The sequence below is a fragment of the Chenopodium quinoa genome, unplaced genomic scaffold, assembly GCF_001683475.1.
Source record: "Chenopodium quinoa cultivar QQ74 unplaced genomic scaffold, ASM168347v1, whole genome shotgun sequence".
In the NCBI taxonomy this organism is placed as follows: Eukaryota; Viridiplantae; Streptophyta; class Magnoliopsida; order Caryophyllales; family Amaranthaceae; genus Chenopodium; species Chenopodium quinoa.
The window spans coordinates 1102853-1121850 of record NW_018744626.1 but is presented as its reverse complement, the minus strand read 5'-3'; the positions used below and the strand labels follow the sequence as shown (position 1 = coordinate 1121850).

Sequence of the window (18998 nt, the reverse complement as noted above, 5' to 3'; positions counted from 1 at the left end):
CATAAAAAAAACAGGACTGCAAGAAAGTTTACAGGTAGAGCAAGTGTCAATAATCAATTTTCTTTCACAGATATGCTCAAGTATACGCTAGAGTTCTGATGTTTGGAAGTATGATTATTAACCTCGCGAAAACAAATCCAAGTTACTGTGTTTCATTTGCGTATGGTAACAAAATATGTTCATTCATGACAGCAAATTTGTGTGTCAATTAAGATAAAATTGTTTCCTATAGATAATATTTCACCGATCAAAACTTGTTCACCGCCTATTATGCCTTTTTTCAAATCTGGCTAATCACCGATTTGACTGCTGGTGGCTGCAACATCTGCTATAATTGTTAAGTGCACCAGGTTGATATGCAACCTTGCAACAATTGGCCATCCTTCAAACAACAGAAATTGAAACTGTGAGGGTTGCAGACAAAAGACCAAGCTCAGCAAAATTGTTTCTTATATACTAAGGAAGACAATGCTTACTTCTGCTGTTAATGGATAGCCTAGCTTCTATTCACATGCTGGAAATAGCTTTCAGAACAAACGTATCTCATATTCGCCTGCTGCTGTTATGTATCTTACCCATGGCAGACTCTGGTATCCACTTTTTTCGATAACCTTTAGATACCTCACCTGGAAAAACCAGCAATCACACATTCATATAACTATATAAGTAAGCTCTACTGAGCTGATGGCACCAAGATGTAGTTCGTCTGGTAATAGAAAAGTGAAGATAGAACAAAGAACCTGGATTCCTGAGATGGTAAAATAAGGTATCTCAAACTTGACACGTACGGGTGCTTTTCTCTCAGGAAGTCCATCATCAGAACTTATACTAGGAAGTGTGAATTCTGCCCTCAAGAGATACTCCTAAGAAAGTTTGAGTATAATACATAAGTCTTAATGGCAATCCCAAAATTGCTGGTGCATTCAGTAGAGAAAAAGTCTTACCTTATTTCCAGGAAAAGATCTGATTTTCCATTGAATTGCATCATTCTCAGGTTTATATGTTGCAGTTCCCATTGAAGTCCGGATTTTTGGATTTGTAGCATCAGGTGGAATAGGCAGATCAATCTCAACATTGTTTGCGTAACTAATGACAGGTAAATTCAACAAGAAGACCAATAATTAGATATAACCTTAACATGCTTCTGTCTTCTTTCTAGCAGTATATAAGAAATGAATTGTCCTAAATTCTAACATGCAAATCAAATGTTTCATAAATAGAATATAAATACTTGCCAAGAAAATTATGAAATTATCATTACTCTCAGGTAAATTAATGTTGCAAGAGGAAAATTAACAATTTGTGATAAACAGCTGATAGATAGAGTATATGTCCTTCGCCCTTACACTACATGTTTACATCAGTATAAACAGACACTTCAAAGATGTACCTTCGGTCCTTGAACTGACTCTTCGCTTTGATCATGATCTCAACACGACTTTTTGAATATCTTTCCACTTGAGCTTCAATCCAAATAAGTGGTTTCACCTAATAGCCAACAAATGCTTTTTCTTAGAATCTATACTTTCTATCTATCAGACAGAACAGAAACCACAAAAAGGAGATTTTTAAAGTTCCAAAAAATTTAAATTCAGCATCTCATGCAAGAGAACTTAAGAGTGAGCAATTATGGAATTGAGTCATATACTCCCATACACAGAAAGCAAGAGGAAAAAAAAAAAAAAAAACCTGAGTGCTCAGTCGGTATGTCATCAAGTCGAAGGCCCCATCAGGAGGTATGAAGGATATTGTTCTGTCATTCTCAAATCGTGCCAAACGCACACACCTGAAGAGGAATGTAGCTGTCAGAAACTCATAATTTGGAAAATTCAAGGATGCATGGTTACAAGATGAGGTACAATTGATAAGGGTGAAATGTAAAAGCTATGAGCACATACTGATGAAATTTTATGTCCTCCATATCAATTGCCTTTCCCTTTGTCGTTTGACCTTGAGCCTCCAACAGAAGTCTATCGTTTAGGCCAAGTTTACATTCAGGCATCCCACTGCATCAAGTTCAAGAATCAATCTATTAGTCAAAAGGGAAGAATATTTAAGCAACACAAATCTTTGAAATTAAACCACATTAAGCAACATTTCAACATAAGTGCCAAAAGAACATTTTTACCAATTATATATATGCTCTAAAGTCGACAGTATATTATGAGAAAAGAGAGGCCAAATAAAAACAGCAGAGAAGATTTTTCTTCACCTCAAGTATGCTCTCATCTTCAATGCCCCAATAACTTCTGAACGGATTAGCTGACCATTTCTATTAACTAGTATGTTTACACTTTCTACCACATCCAAGAAAACCTGAATCACGAAAAATAGAGGCTATGAGTAAAGCATCATACAGTCATACTTCACAAACTCATTAGTAGCCTCTATATCTAAGAAGCAGTATAAGAAAAAGATATAGTACCTCATTTCTCTTGTATTTAATCCCTTCACTGCGCCAAGAAACTGCATTTGTCACAGCCATTGGTGGCCGCTGCACAACTTCCATCTTATAAGCATTCGTTTTGATAAACTCACTGAGGATTAAGGCTTCAGTGTACTGAGGGTAACCGAAGTCCATCATTTCATCAAGAAGCTCATACTGAAGGGAAAAGGATTGGAAAGGATAACATCATAAATGCTAGCTATTCAATCAAAGTTTTTCTCTATGGATTAAGATGAGTAACACGTAAAGTCCTGTTTTTTTTTTTTAAAGTTTGCTGTCAGTACCTACCACAACAACAAAGTTGTCCCTCAGCGATTCCTCTTCAAATTCTTCGAAATAATGATTGAATACCTGCATACAGAACAGGCAGCCTAAACAGATATCCTCAACTCCTCAAGCCATGATCATAATAGAATTTACATACACCGCCTATTATCATATATCACAGCCTCAATGGAGAGCTTAAAATGGAATACACCAACTTCAGTATTAACCCTGAATTACAGTAAGAATCATTTGCAATTCCACTAGTAAATTGCAGTCCCACTACTATATATGTTAGCAAAGTGTTAAATTACAAAATACACAGTTTGCTTTCAAGCTCTGAAGGCTTCAAAACACGAATAAAGTACCAGGGACTCATCAGTTAGTTAAAATTTACCTGAACTACGCGATGGAGGAAAAGAAGAAGACTAGCAGCATTGCAATTCTGACGAGAGGCTGCCATCAGATAAAGATTTTTGTGCTGCACAAACATGTATGTTACCCCTTTCTCATGTACCACTGGCCCTTGAGAGATCACATCATCCTTTACTCATATATCAAACAAATTTGTTAGTTTTGTTCCTTGTTCATTCTTTTACATAATTTATCATGATCATACTTATAAATTGTGTTAGACTTGTAATAAACTTTACCATGACAAAATCAAAATATTTCAAAGTACTTTCAAAGTAACAACTGTTTTTTTTTTTTTTTTTAAAATATCAATTTATATCACAAAATCACAAACCAAAAACTATTCTCATAATTTAATGCACTATTCCTTTTAGAAAATGTTGTTATGTTACGAACACCTAGTAATAAACTCACACACTGTCACACGTACCAATGCCATATTTCACAATGATGTAAAAGAAGGGATTGGTTATTTTGGCGGTCTTAGACCACGCAATAATTTGAACGATCAACGTGTTATGAAATCATAAATCTAAATAACAAGAAAAGAAAACCTGTTTTTGGACAAGGGTGGTGAAGAAGCGTTCGGCCTCAAGAGAAGTAACATCACCACGAAAATCGCGCCATATTAGAACTCGTCCCTTCACATCTAACAAGAACAATGCTGATGCCGCGCCTGCCATTTTCGCTTATGTTATATTTTTCTCCTACAATGTGATGTATAAAATGGATGAATGATCGATCGATTTAATATGATCACAAAATTTGAACCACTAATAATAATGTGATCATAATCTTCATCAAATCATACAATGTTTTCTTTTTTTAAGTGTTACTTGATTTGATGATGATTGGATTATTTGGACAACATTTGTAAGAATTTTAATTTTAATTGAGAAATTTACAAAAGTCAAGATAGATGGAGAGGGTGTGTGTTTGTTTATGCTGTGCTCTCCCACTTTCGTAGTTTCTTCTAACGGAAACGTGCATTATTTATGTGGCACGTTATTGAAAATTTTACCCAAGTCATCATTAAATAACTTTTTTTTTTTCCAAACTTTTTTTTTCAACGGAATTCATTTAAGATATACAGTATTAAAAAGAGAATCCAAATGTTAAAATGGTTGGATGATATCTTTTCATTTATATTATTGGTTGTATTTCTTATTTTATTATAGATAGGTCGAATAATCGATACAAATTTTTATATTTGGCTGAGGGGCTACTTTGTTAGCATTTTTATATTTGGCTGGGGGGCTACTTTGTTAGCATTATAAGTGTTACTTATTGATATTACAAGGATTACTTCATCAGTATTATAGGAGAATCTCGATCAGTGCTATTGGGATTACTTTGGTCATATGGTGTAGCTACAAAAAACGTGTTCTCATTATATGATATAAATGTTTTAAATTTTCTCTTAAATTTAATAAATTCGTATAAAATAAGTTTAGTGATAGATAAAATTTTCATAAGATTAATTTTGGAATAATAATTTCCTGACTATGAGTCCAACAAGATAAAATAAGTGAAAAACACATTACTTTGACCATCTAAGAGCACAATCACAAAGCACCATTTCTCTTAACAATTGCCTCTTCACATAAGAAGCCACTTAAAACTTGATATCAAAATTCTAAATTGCACAAATTATGGCATTATTAGATGCAAAACATCCCACAAAACAAAAACATAAAAACACTAAAAAAAAAACATATTGACCATTTTACCCTCACTGACTCAAAAGGCCTACAAGGCCTAATAGGCCCATATTACAACTTTCTTTCATTCCCCGCGGACTCTATCTTTAATACCTTGGCCCATTTCCTTAACTCTATGACCCATATCACCAGCCTTGTCATGAGCCCACCTTGAAACATGATCCATATCCATACCCGCCGCATGACCCATTTCGTACCCCCTAAAATAATTAATAATCCACGAAAAAGCTGAAAGGCCGGTGATCCCAAAACCTCCGGCAACCAAAAAGCCCAAAACAACAAGCCCAATAGTCAAAACAGCCGGTACAATAACCGGGCTAAAGAGAACAAACAACGGTGTCGTAAGCGCGAGCCCAATAAGAGAACCAACAAAAGCCAGCCCAGAAAGGCCCAAAAGAAAGCCTCCTAATGGTAAAATAGTAGCAAATGCAACAACATTTGATGATGAAGGGGCTTTTTCATGTAGAAAATGTTTGAAACTTTGAACTGCTTCTTGACCTCTTTGTTGAAGATCTTGACCTTGACCTTGACTACCTCTTAGATAAATATCTTGGCGATAAGATTGATCTGCCATTTTTTTTTTTAAAGAATGTTTAGTTTTTTTTGGATGAGAGAGAAAATAATGAGAGATAAGTGAGGGTTTATAATAGGAGGTGGTGGTGTGACGTGTGGAAGAAGGTGGACACGTGGTGAGATGAGAGAGTGTGAGAGTTTGCATGCATGAAAAAGGATAGTGAGTGTTTATCTTGTTGGGTAACGGTGTTTTTATATATTGTGAAATTGTATTAAAGTTTTAGTGTAATGTTAAAGTTAAACATATCATAATATCATATGGTATTTGGCAGAGAATTGATAATTAATAGGTTTATGCCTAAATTTATATAGGTAACATATGTTTTTTAGGAGTATTTTGTATTCCTGAGAAAAGTGGAAATTCATTAACGAATGCCATATACCACCAAAAAAAAAAAAACAATTTTGACATGTTTGTAGAGTAAGATCCTGTTCTTTAGAGCTGCTCATTTCTACTTAGCTCTCCCTGTTTTGCTCTGCTCTGCTAAAATTTACTCTATTATGGTCCATAATGTGTGGAAGTCCAGTCTGCTCTGCTCTGTCCAAAAACTCAAAAGAACAAGACCTAAGATTACTTTGTAGCTTGTGAATTTTTGTTTTGTTGAACTCCCTACTTGGCTACTTGTGTTTGTTACAAGGTTCAATTTTTATTGTGAGAGAGACAACCCAGAAATGTTTACATTGTGGGCCTGTTTAATATATTGGGCCGGCCTTGTCTACAATTTGACAAACCATAAATGATTTAAATTGTGGGCCTGTAAATGACGAACTAGCCCAACTTTGTGTAGGCTCAAACAATGTAAATTTTGGACCGACTTATTCAGAATAGACTTGAAACAAGGGTGCAGTACATAATCATAAGTAAATGAGTTAAGTGTTTGTTCATGGTCTTGCTTGTTACACTATATCCAAACTACTATTCCAAGTTTCCAACTAATTGTTGAAATAATCTATATAATTGAACAACAAATTTTGGTTGAACTATTATGTAAATGTGTTATACTTGTCTTTACATTGCTAATATTCATAATCTTATCATGTTTCTCGTAATTAAGAATTTACCATGATTTTATAAGGAGTTCTTTTTTTTTAAAAAAAAAAAATCATACTCTAAGTAAGTGGAATCATGGTAAAAAAATTTGTCATAATAATCGTATACTTGATAATTAGGTATAACATGAGTTCGTTTGATAATAGCTGTTACACTCGGAGAATATACATATTTTATAGCAATGAATGGAGAATCCAAGGAATAAGGTGAGGAATTGAACAAGTAAAGGCACAAAAAATACATTGGAATCAAAATTAAATGAAATGAAAGAAGGGACATTAGAAATTAAGGTCTTAGGAATATAGCGATATTCGAATATGGTGTCTGAAAGGGAGCAACAACAAATTATGAGTGGATGGAAATATATTGTTGTGTTGATAATATTCCAGCTAGAGTTGATTCAAAGGTTTTCTACTTTAATTTTCAATTTTTATTATTTTTTTATTTTATTTTATTTTATTTTTTTGAAGGAATTTTAATTTGGGTGAATAAGCTGAACTTTCTGCGGGGTTTTCTGGATTATGAGGTAAAGAGAGTCAAAGGGGTATAAAGTTGCAATAGAAGCATATAATAAAAACATTATATTAATATTCTATGAATATGAAATGTAAAGAGGATATCGTAATATTCTCCATATCTGTGAATATCTCCAAGGCGGCGACAACTCTTTTATAACTTACCTGCTAGACGTGGGTAGTTGGTCGGTTGTTTTTCAATACTATTTCCTACAATTTTAAGCATTATAGTTTTACCCTACTGATAATAGTGTCACAATGGTAATTCAACCTATTACGAGAGGAATCGTTGATTCACACAATTGGTCATCGCGCTTCGTTGAAAAGCCAGTGGCGTGAAGCTACCGTGTGCCGCAGGATTATGACTGAACGCCTCTAAGTTAGAATTCGGGCTAGAAGCTACGCATGCGCACGTCGCCCGATTGTTGTCCTACAGTAGGGGTTTCGGCCCCTAAGGGCACGTGTCGTAGGCTAAACTCGCGCGGTGGATGCGGCGTGAGAGCCGCCTTGAACTACAATTCTTACCGAGCGGCGGGTTGAATCTTTTGCAGACGACTTAAATACACGACGGAGTATTGTAAGTGGTAGAGTGGCCTTGCTGCCACGATCCACTGAGATTCAGCTCTATGTCGCTTCGATTCATGCCTCCCCCTACCCTATTCCCTAAAAACACCTATATTTTGGAAAACGAGGTTAGCGATGCTTCTTATATGCTAAAAAATGCTAAGTAGTGGATTGAGACAAGTCACAACGCCAAAGTGTTGGGTGTGGGATGGTGCAAGGGGCGTGTGGCATGTGCACAAGACATGTGCACCCAAGGACAAAGCATACAAATAACTAGTTTTGTCGTTTGAGGGCATGCCGTCGTTGCCATAAGACATGATGATTAAGGATGAATGCAATGACTCTGGGAATTATCCATGACTCCAAAGGCCCTTTTGGGAACCCATTGAAGTACTTGGATGCATTATCTTGCCGGGTGAAAAAATGATGCACGTAAGCCAAATTTGAAGGATATAATATATATACGAAATCGAAGCAATTTAGGAGGTATCGAGACTCAGTGTCAAAAATTCACGGAATTGTACGGGATACATTTCGGGGTCATATGATGTTGTTTGGACCCATATAAGACCCTAAGTCGGCTACACAAAGGCCCTGTGAAAGCTTATAACCAATACAAGAGACGTGTACGGAAACTGGCAAATTGGATGCTTAAAGAAAAATTGGATGGTTCCACCCACCCAATTGGACTCCCGGAGGGTATTAAGGTTTATAGGTAGCTTCTCGACAATTTTTGTTTACGGGTAAAAAAAAAAGTCGAAAATTGACAAAATTAAAGGCTATAATACACGCTTTTTGGCTAATTTTGGAGGTTTCGGGACCCGGTGTCGAAAAGTCTTGAGATACCAGGGGATACATCTTAGAGTCATATAATATTGTTTGGACCCATATAAGACCCTAAGTTGGCTACATAAAGGCCCTGTGAAAGCTTATAACCAATACAAGAGGCGTGTACGGAAACTGGCAAATTGGATACTTAAAGGCAAATTGGATGGTTCCACCCACCCAATTGGACTCCCGGAGGGTATTAAGGTCTATAGGTAGTTTCTCGGCAATTTTTGTTTCCGAGTAAAAAAAAGTCGAAAATTGACAAAATTAAAGGCTATAATACACGTTTTTTGGCCAATTTTGGAGGTTTCGGGACCCAATGTCGAAAAGTCTTGAGATATCAGGGGATATATCCTAGAGTCATATAATGTTGTTTGGACCCGTATAAGACCCTAAGTTGGCTACATAAAGGCCCCGTGAAAGCTTATAACCAATACAAGAGGCGTGTACGGAAACTGGCAAATTGGATGCTTAAAGGAAAATTGGATGGTTCCACCCACCCAATTGGAATCCCGAAGGGTATTAGGGTATATAGGTAGCTTCTCGACAATTTTTGTTTTCGGGTAAAAAAAATCGAAAATTGACAAAATTAAAGGCTATATATATAATACACGCTTTTTGGCCAATTTCGGAGGTTTCGGGACCTGGTGTACAAAAGTCTTGAGATATCAGGGGATACATTCTATAGTCATATAATGTTTTTTGGACCCATATAAGACCCTAAGTTGGCTATATAAAGGCCCCGTGAAAGCTCATAGCCAATACAAGAGATGTGTACGAAAACTGACAAATTGGATGCTTAAAGGCAAATTGGATGGTTCCACCCACCCAATTGGACTCCCGAAGGGTAATAGGATCTATAGGTAGATTCTCGGTAATTTTTGTTTCCGGGGAAAAAAAAAAGTAAAAAATTGACAAAATTAAAGGCTATAATACACGATTTTTGGCCAATTTTGGAGGTTTTGGGACCCGGTGTCAAAAAGTCTCGAGATGCCAGGGGATACATCCTAGGGTCATATAATGTCGTTTGGAACCATGTATGATCAGTATATTTTTCCATAAATGTCTGTGGTAGCCTCGAGTTTATGAAATGGGTGCAAATTGTAAACAGGTAAATTGACAGTTTGAAGGCATATTGGATGGTTTTACTCATCCAAATGGACTCCCGGGGTGTATTGGGGTCCATAGGAAGCATCTCGTCAATTTTTGTTTCCTGGCTGAAAATGTGAAAAATTGTCCAAAATTGAAGGCTATAATACACGAATTCGGGTCAGTTTTTGACAAGTTTTCAAAAAATGAACTGAATGTGTGGGGTGACTCATGTGGTCATATAAGGTGGTTTGAAACCATAACACACCTATAAAGATGTCTATAAAGTACCAAATGAGTTATGTTTCTATTTTGAAATGTAAATGAACTATATAAGGATGTTACTCCGTACACATTATACTCTCTTTGTTTCAAAATAATTGATTCATACAAACTTCGCTTACATATTAATATCTCGACCTTATATTTATATAATTAAATATTGATAATTTTTTTAAAAATTTCATATTTATATAATTAAATATTAATGATTTTATTTTTTTAAAAAAGTTTTATTACAAACGCTTGAGATTTGAATTTGTAACGTATTGTATATATACTTTCAATATTAGGGGCCTGGTCTCATACGATTATTTTCAGTTCAGTTTAGTTTAGTTCAGGTCAGCTCTAATAAGTTCAGTTCGGTTCGGTTCAGTTCGGTTCAGCTCATTTCAGTCAATGAGAACAGGCCCCGGTCATGACTTTATTGGATGAAATCTTAGATCATGCATATGGTATAACTCTCGCAACCTTCTTTATTTAGTACTTCATCCGTTTTTAATACTTTTCACGGTATTTAAGAAAAATAGGTTTCATATGATTTAAAACAATTAAAATGGAGGAGAGAGATAGTTAAAAGTATAATTTAGTGGGTCATGAGATTATAATAAGGACGATAGTACAACTTTATTTTGATATAAAATACTTTCCAATTATAGTAGTCTGTTGCAACTATTGTGACATTTCCATTTTAGGGAAGTGTTGCAACTATAAAAAAACGGAGGAAGTATGAATCTTGTCCATGAACAAAATAGTTTTTATTTTCTTAAAGAAAATCTTACTCTACACATTGTAAAATTTAAAGGCAACATACAAGTATGGTTTAATATTTGCCCTACTTTTCTTTAGCTTGTTCCTTTAAGTTAGTTCAAACTATAGTGAGTCGTGTATATATATATATATATATATATATATATATATATATTAAAATAGTCCTACTAAACTTGGTATTTTAGTCTCACTCTCACTAATTTTTTTTTAAAAATAGTCCTACTAAACTTGCATCTTTCATATTTATGTAATAAAATGATTTATTAATAGGTAACTGATTGGACTGCTAATGTAGTTACATCTTGTTGACTAATATAAAATGTTGTCTTATTATAATTTTTATTTGATTATTAAGAAGTGCACATTAGGAATAACCCTTAATAATTAGAAAGGTGGTAATCGATCTCATTTGAATTTTTCATTGTATTACCTAATAAAAAAATTAATTAAAAGATGGTTTTGTTTTTAAAGGAACTAAAGTCGTTGCCTTTAATTATTAGTGGGACAAATTTAAATCTATCACTAAACTAATAAAAAACTTATCAATTTGACCATATACTTATTACATATAAGTCATATAACTTTGAAAAGTTATGATCTTCTTCGTATTAGATAGTGTAAATCAATTGTTTCATGCAAATTAAATAAGGATTTCTTATGCCTTTACTATATGCCGGTGACTTTAATTATTAGAATATAAGTTGAGTATAATGAGATAAAATATATAATGAATTGAAATACATACTAATCATCATTTTTTCATCATTGGCAATCTGCCAAAAGAAGATCAGTGCATAATTGGTTACTTATCAGCCAATAATTCTAATATAATCACTTAATAAATTTGATAGTTGTATAGTTTGTTAGACACATAAACCGTCCTTTTCATATCTTGGCGTGCTTAAAGCTCTATTATTGGATAGGTGAGGTCCAAATCCTAAATAAATTATAATGTTTTGCATATATAATATGATATTCTATGTCATATATATATCCTCCTCAAAATTTATAATATTTTCATAGATTTAGTTCTTCTAATCTAGATTGAATATCATTATTTGTCATATATTTTGTGTATATGATGCATGAAATTAAATACCTTTTTAGGTAAGCCGAAATAATTGATCAATGATTTAGCATTTGATCTTTTGATGTATTATATGAAGTTATGATTACATGCACTAAATTGTGATTTGTGAAGTTGGATATTACGAATCTAGGAATGATTTGTAGCCAAAAGTAGTTAAATTAGTGCACTTAACCCAAGCCTCAATTAATTGATATTTGCACTAGTTTAAAGTGTTGTTCAATGTACATATATATTATTAGTCAAATAACTTATTGAAGTGGTGATGTATAAAACATAGGGAGTTTTGGATTTATTTTGAAAGATAATGTCTTTAATAATTATGTAATTTTATGAATATCATGCTAGTACTTTTGGAGTTTTTGAGTTATCACTTGGAACGGCGGTCGTGGTGGGTGTATATATGTTGTACTTTGGATTTTTGTGGAACATAAGATTTCTTTTTATAAGTTTTAGTAGTATAACATAATGGATATATATACATAATTTATATAATAATAATGAGCCACAATGTCTCATGAAGTCATGCCCCAATTATTCCTCTTTGGTTCATACTATGATACTAACATGAGAGACAATCTTGTGATGATTTCATTGATCTTCTATGTATTTATACAAAGTACTACAGTATGCTAGAATTAGTAAGGTTAATTAATTAGGTATTCAAATAAACACTCATTCAATATTTCATTTGGTTTTCCTTCATGCTTGCGATGCATTATTTTAATTGTTATTATCTTTAATTTTCAATATGCAAATAAAATTATTATTATTATAATAATAAAATAGTATTAAATCGAGATGAATAATAATTATAACAAGACGTGTGCTAGCTACATACATGCATGACTATATTTTTGTTTATCTATAAATCACTAAAGCTTGTTGTAATTAAAAAAGCAAAGAAAATATTAGATAATTCATATTCTATCACAATCAAAGCAGGAAGTTGTCACAGACTACTACTTGAAACTGTCCCAAAAATCATCAAAATAATTCGCAAATACCTTATACAAAACATCTTGGCAATTTTATAGTGGAATGATAACATGGACTATCATGATGTAGTGAAATACTATGAATAATTTAAAGAGACTCAATTTCAATTCACATCCACTACGTTTAGCATTTTCCTTAATTTATTAAGGAAATTCTATTGATTAGAGTTTTAGCTCCTCAAACTTAGCAATTATCAGTGTAAAAAGTTGACTCATAAACTACACAAATAAGTCATCTCTTAAACAAACTAGTTACGTACATACTTAGCTCAATCACAAAAAATCCATATCATGATTTCAAATAGTGGCTGGAACATCTCATGTTTAATACGAGTAACTTTTCAGATTATAATTAACTTTTTTTCAACTACATTATATTGCATGTCAATAAAGCCAAATTGATTGTTCAAAAATTCCAACCTCAAAAATCCAAAACACTAACAACATATACACACACATAGTTGGTGGGGGTTAACTATCTGTCTTTTCTATCTTCTGATCTGCAATTTAAAAGTTTTATCAACTCAATTCTCTTTACTTCTTTTTTACGTCTTCGATCTTCTACTGAAAATAAAGACATTGGTTGATTTTTTTTATTTAGGAAAAAATAATAATCACATTTCAGAGTAGAGCCATACCTTAGTTCATTATTTGTGGACCTCCGTTACATCATATATATAATGACACAATATATGTAAGTTATGTAACAAGCATCAACGTGTCAATATAAGAACCGATTCATTCATTGTATACATAGTTGTGAAGGTCAATTAATTTAGATAGTAATCCGTAATAGTTTAAGGTGGTGTAAGTCTTTGATGTACTGTAATATTTACGATATATTTCCATTGCACATTATGTTACATTCACTGTTAAAATCAACTGTATATGTGTAATTAGTGACCTAAAACCTACTATGTAACATGGTGGACATGTTACATTCACTTTTAAAATCAACTGTATATGTGTAATTAGTGACCTTAAACCTACTCTGTAACATGTATGATGGAAACAATACAATCACACACCCAGATAATATTACCTTTTTTATTGTTATATTAAAACCTACATGTATGGTTGGTATGAAAGCTGTGAAGAACAATACACAATTGACATCCATAATAAATTTAACAAAAAAAATGCATGATATATTTTTAACACAAAATTAGTAGAATGGGAACATATAATTCCAATCAAAGAGAAGATACAAAACTTTAGATCACGATCAAGAGAAGCAATAAAGTAGAAAAAGTTAGCATTCTTAAAAAGCTAACCTATACAATGGAGATCTTCTTAATGTAGGGGCTAGGATTTTTGAATAAATAGCCACTAATCTTAGTTAGTTTTTGTTCCAATTAGAAGTTGATCGATATACCTAATAGAAAGTTTTATTTGGACTCTAGCTTTTTCATGATTATTCAACTTTGTCAAACCTCTAACAAGATTCAATCTTTAATTAATATGAATGATAACAACTTGGCCAAATTAGAAAATAACACCTGTTAAAAGACCGTATTTTGATTTTAACACCTTAACATTTCAAAGTTTTATTATAACACCTACTAAAAAATTAAAATTTTGGTTTCACCACCAGAAAACGGATTCCGTGACGGAAATTTTGCATGGGCCCCACAAATTAGCTTACCCTCCAAATTTCTTCCTATTCATTTCGACTATCACCCAAAATAGGAAAATGGTAGAAAAATTATGAAAAGTGGTCCACCTAAATTATGTATTAATGCTAACTGCCCAAAAAACTGTCTCAATAAATGATTAAATTTAACTCAAATTTAATACTCAAACAACAACAAACAACCCCTCAAAAAATAAACTTGTTCATCATCTCTCTCACTTTCTCTCTCCTCTGCTTGTTCAACGCTCTTTTACAGAGCTGTAGAAATTTGCTCTAAACCAGCTTTATATACTGTTATTTTTCTGGGTTTTTGTTTTCTATTAGCAAAATCGATCGAAAATTCTTCAAATTGCAGCAGATCATGCCATGGTAAAACAGTAAATTACCCATTTTGATTCGTGGATTTGGGTTCGCGTGGGTGAGCTAGGTGAGTCGAGAGTTTTGGTTTCGCGGTGTGATGAGTTTGTGTTCGTGGTGGTGGGTTCGTGGTTCTGGGTTCGTGGTGGTGGGTTCTGGATTTGAAGGGTGGGTGTTTCTAGGTGGCGTCGGTGGTGGTGCTAGGTCGTTCTGTTTAACTTTGGTGGTTTTGTGGGTTGGTGGGTGGTGAATCGTGGGTTAGGTGGGTGGTTCGTGGGTGGTGGGTCGTGGATTTAGGTTCGCGTGGGTGAGCTAGGTGAGTCGGGGGTTTTGGTTTCGTGGTGTGATGAGTTCGTGGTTCGTGGTGGTGGGTTCGTGGTGGTGGGTTCTGGATTTGAAGGGTGGGTGTTTCTAGGTGGCGTCGGTGGTGGTGTTGTCGCCGGCGAAGCAGGCAGGTCGCCGACGATCTGGGGATATTGATTACGATTGATTAATCACTGGATTGTGAAATTGATTTTCTAAAATCATAGAAAGCACAAATAAAAGTTAAAAACATCTTACCTCAGAATGTTCAATGGAGGAGAGAGGTCGAAAGTTGATTCAATGGAGGATTCAGAATGCGCTTCAATGGAGGAGAGAGAAATGGAGGGGGAGGGGGGGTGGGGGGAGAGAAGGGGGGTGCAGTCTGTGGAGTGACTCAGTGAAGCAATTTGGGAATGTGGGCGATAGTCGAAATGAATAGGAAGAAATTTGGAGGGTAAGCTAATTTGTGGGGCCCATGCAAAATTTCCGTCACGGAATCCGTTTTCTGGTGGTGAAACCAAAATTTTAATTTTTTAGTAGGTGTTATAATAAAACTTTGAAATGTTAAGGTGTTAAAATCAAAATACGGTCTTTTAACAGGTGTTATTTTCTAATTTGGCCTAACAACTTTTAATGTTGTCGTTATGCGTGTGTGATTGAAATGTTTCACAAAAAGTTTCAACATGAAACCTTAATGGGCTAACTGTTTGCTCTCTACTGTGTTTTTACACCTCAAATTTATCAAATTAACTGTATTATTATTATTATTGCTTACATACTGTTATTATTGCTTATTCACAATCCAACATAATAGTTTTATGTTTAAGTATGAAACAATACGGAGTAGTTCTCAATCCTCTGGCTACAACTTTATGCACTAATTATACTGCGTGTTTTAAAATCAAGCTAGTAATAATATGGGATGTCTAAAGGTTTTAAACCGGATTCGAATTTGACCTAAAATGTGGTTCTTGAGTTTTGACCAAAAGGTTGAAATCCAGAATAATTTACTTTAATCTAAACTTAAATTAAGTTCATCAATTTGGCTAATATTTTTTCAGCAACCATGTAACTAAAGATGGCACTTCGTTGGGCTAGGTCGAGCCAACACAACCTATCACAAAAAAGCACACATGTAGGTAGGTATAGTTCTCCCCCCCCCCCTCTTTTTTATTTTATTTTATTTTCAGAACCAATAAGATACAGAGCAACACGACCCAATATGACTAAGGTATACAATAACAGCAAAGCACAACACGACACAATGACACCTAAGTGATGTTTTTTTCAACTTCTGAGCAAAGTAGGTGTCAGTAGAGCAGAGCAGAGTAGAAGATAATGATACAACTCAAGAGAACAAGCTAGACTTTAGGTTGCTCTTTGAAAATTTCAGCACCACACATACACATAGTCACATACACATAGCAAGCTAAGTGTGCTTAGGCGTATGTTGGGGCTAACCAGTAGTAGCAAGACACGTGGGCCCGACACGAGACACAGCACACGACTATCTTTAATGTAAGGAGGCCAAAAGAAAGGGAGAGAGGCCGAGGAAGGGAGAGTCATACGACATAGAGACATATAAGAGTGTTTGATGGACGTGACATGCTCTCAACTTTTCAGGAGAAATAAAGAAACAAAGAAAGGGGGGACGGATTTTCCAATCTTTGAATAAATATCCCATTTAATCACTCACCAATTTCAATTTCAAGCCTCCAATTACATTTCTGGAAATTTTAAAGAGACATGCGAATGTGAATGTAACTCTTCAAATGTTACTCATTCATCATAATATTCATATTCTGAAGAAAAAATAAATAAATATTTAATAAAGTCTGCAACGTTAATGTATGTTTCACTGTTTCTTAAATAGTGCTTGTCACTATATTTATTATTTTTATTTATTTATTTGACTGTATGTATGTTGGTACTAATATATATTTAATTAATTAATTAATATGTAGTTTTATATTCTATGAATATGTATCATATAATTATCCCTTGTTATTGCTATAATTAAGCAAACATATGCATTGTCAAACAGTAGCTTAGAAAGGGAATAATCAACCAACTATGCTCTTTTTATGTTTTTGGTCAACAGTCAAAAACCCTAACCCTAATTATTCTATACTTTATCTTTTTCATAAGAATCATTCTCTGCTAATTATTCAATCAACAATCCATGATTTCGCAACTCTAATTAACTAGCTACTTAACTACTACTTTCACTAACTATATAGTATATATCAAGTGTCCACTAATATATGAAGAATATGTAGTGTAATTATATATACTTGTAAAGTTTCTAACAATAAACCAAAGTACATGTTAATTACTCCATATTTTTATCTATATAAATAGATAATTATAATAAAAATATACTTTGTACTTAATTGGGGTAAAAGGTAGTACATAGTAATCTTAAACACATGGATTTTATTAAACTACTAAGCCCTAGTGTAGGCGGTAACACTGTATGTACGTACGTATATATTCAACACTCCTGATTTTTGGTCCAGTATTTGTAGTTCAGGTAAGGGAGTCGGGGGAAAGGTTATAAGAGAATCTCCACCCGGCCTCAAAAGGTATGAAGTAAGAGCCTTATCAAGTGAGCTAATTAAATCTTGTTCGTTGTCTTAATTACCGGGTATGCTTCAACTACTTGGTAATGTATAATGTATATAGTAATTGCAGGTATTTATGTGTTAGCTTTGGTCAGAGTAGATAGTACAGTATGCATGAAGAATAGAATGTGTATAATAAAAATGTAAAGGTACTAAATGGCTGCAGTAGTACTGGGAACTGGTGTTTGTTGAATAAGTAGTCTGTAGATATAGGACTTAAGTAACAGTGAAAGAATTGGGACAAAGAGGCAAGAAATTATTGTATGGGACAAGTGGGAATGAATAACCCTTTATTTTCTTCCTTTTTGTGGATCCAAAAACATGATGAGAAAATCTCAACTGTTACCTAAACCACTGTTTAAGATTAAATTCATCAAGATGTGGGCCCTTTGTATATTTATTTGATTTCGGAAGTTTTTTTTTGTTTTTTTGTTTTTTTGTTTTTTTGTTTTTTTTTTTTAAAGATCAAGATCATATCTAAGGGATCACAATAATGCTTTTAAAGTTCATAGTTTATCTATTTCTTATTTCTAGGCCAAAAAGAGATTTGGGGAAATATTTTTAAATTCTTTCTCATATTGTTGGTAGGGTTTCAAATATTTATGTTAATTTGATCCATATATAAGTATATAATTTAATCTTTAAATTAAAAGAAACAATACATACTTTATAGTGAAACTTGGTCATATCATGTGCCATACGTAGTATGTGAAGTTATTTGAACCATTTCAAACACTAAGCTTGTTTTAACTATTTTTTTCCGAAAAATGTCCATTGCTTTTTACATTTTTAACAAAAATTGAACCAATATACGAAAAAAAAAAGAAAATTGTATATTTGTCAAATTGTAATTTGGAGTCAACTTTCATACTTAAGTGGTGAGGGTCAAATTAGTTGAAGTAATTATTGTTTTACTTCATACCCAAGATGACTTTTAATTAAAACAAGAATTAATAGAAATTTCATGCATAGTCCGTCCTATGTAGTCCAACTATTTGAGAAAACATAACTCTTATAGTTATAAAATGTATGTTATATTGGTGAAATTAAGCCTAAAAAATTGTTTTAGGATATTAAAGCATAAACTATCTATAGTACAATGCATATATAATATTGTTCAATTATATATGCAATGTATAGGATATATCAGCACAATTAAAATAGAACATATATAATATTGCTCAATTATTATCACAAACTTAATTAAAATTATACAATGTATTTTATACCTCTATTTCATTGCACACAATTTCTTTTACTTAGATAATTTTATACCCTTTTTTTGTTATATTATGTCATTAAAATTGGTGACATGTCAACAATTACTACTAAAAAAAATTATTTTTGTATTGAAAAGGTGAAGTAAAACCAAAAGATCAATTTTATTCAAATTTGAGCTCAAAATTTATAAAGGGCTCCTTAAAATTAAAATATTATCATTCCTTTTTTTTTTTTTTGAAAAAATCATTCTAATTTAAGGC

General features: G+C 33.2%; 2 protein-coding genes across 2 annotated transcripts; both read right to left on the bottom strand.

Annotated features, from left to right (window-relative positions):
* Positions 1 to 481: 481 nt before the first annotated feature.
* LOC110700853 (AP-1 complex subunit mu-2-like) lies at positions 482 to 3807 on the bottom strand. Its single transcript, XM_021878437.1, has 11 exons — positions 3679 to 3807; positions 3108 to 3254; positions 2735 to 2797; positions 2426 to 2602; positions 2213 to 2316; positions 1899 to 2006; positions 1690 to 1786; positions 1391 to 1488; positions 945 to 1086; positions 741 to 863; positions 482 to 626 (listed from the first exon to the last, which is right to left on the bottom strand). The coding sequence occupies exons 1-11, from the start codon at positions 3805 to 3807 to the stop codon at positions 528 to 530; spliced, it is 1287 nt and encodes a 428-aa protein (XP_021734129.1). The 3' UTR covers positions 482 to 527.
* An 879-nt stretch (positions 3808 to 4686) lies between these two features.
* Positions 4687 to 5562, bottom strand: LOC110700348 (oleosin 16.4 kDa-like). The gene has a single exon (XM_021877874.1). The coding sequence runs from the start codon at positions 5417 to 5419 to the stop codon at positions 4910 to 4912; it is 510 nt and encodes a 169-aa protein (XP_021733566.1). The 5' UTR covers positions 5420 to 5562; the 3' UTR covers positions 4687 to 4909.
* Positions 5563 to 18998: the final 13436 nt, after the last annotated feature.

Coding starts and splice junctions, on each gene's coding strand:
- LOC110700853 (XM_021878437.1), bottom strand. CDS start 3,807: ATGGCAGGCGCGGCATCAGCATTGTTCTTGTTAGATGTGAAGGGACGA. Junction 2,798..3,107: donor TCCTCCATCGCGTAGTTCAG/GTAAATTTTAAC, acceptor TTCTGTATGCAG/GTATTCAATCATTATTTCGA. Junction 2,317..2,425: donor TTAAATACAAGAGAAATGAG/GTACTATATCTT, acceptor TTCGTGATTCAG/GTTTTCTTGGATGTGGTAGA.
- LOC110700348 (XM_021877874.1), bottom strand. CDS start 5,419: ATGGCAGATCAATCTTATCGCCAAGATATTTATCTAAGAGGTAGTCAA.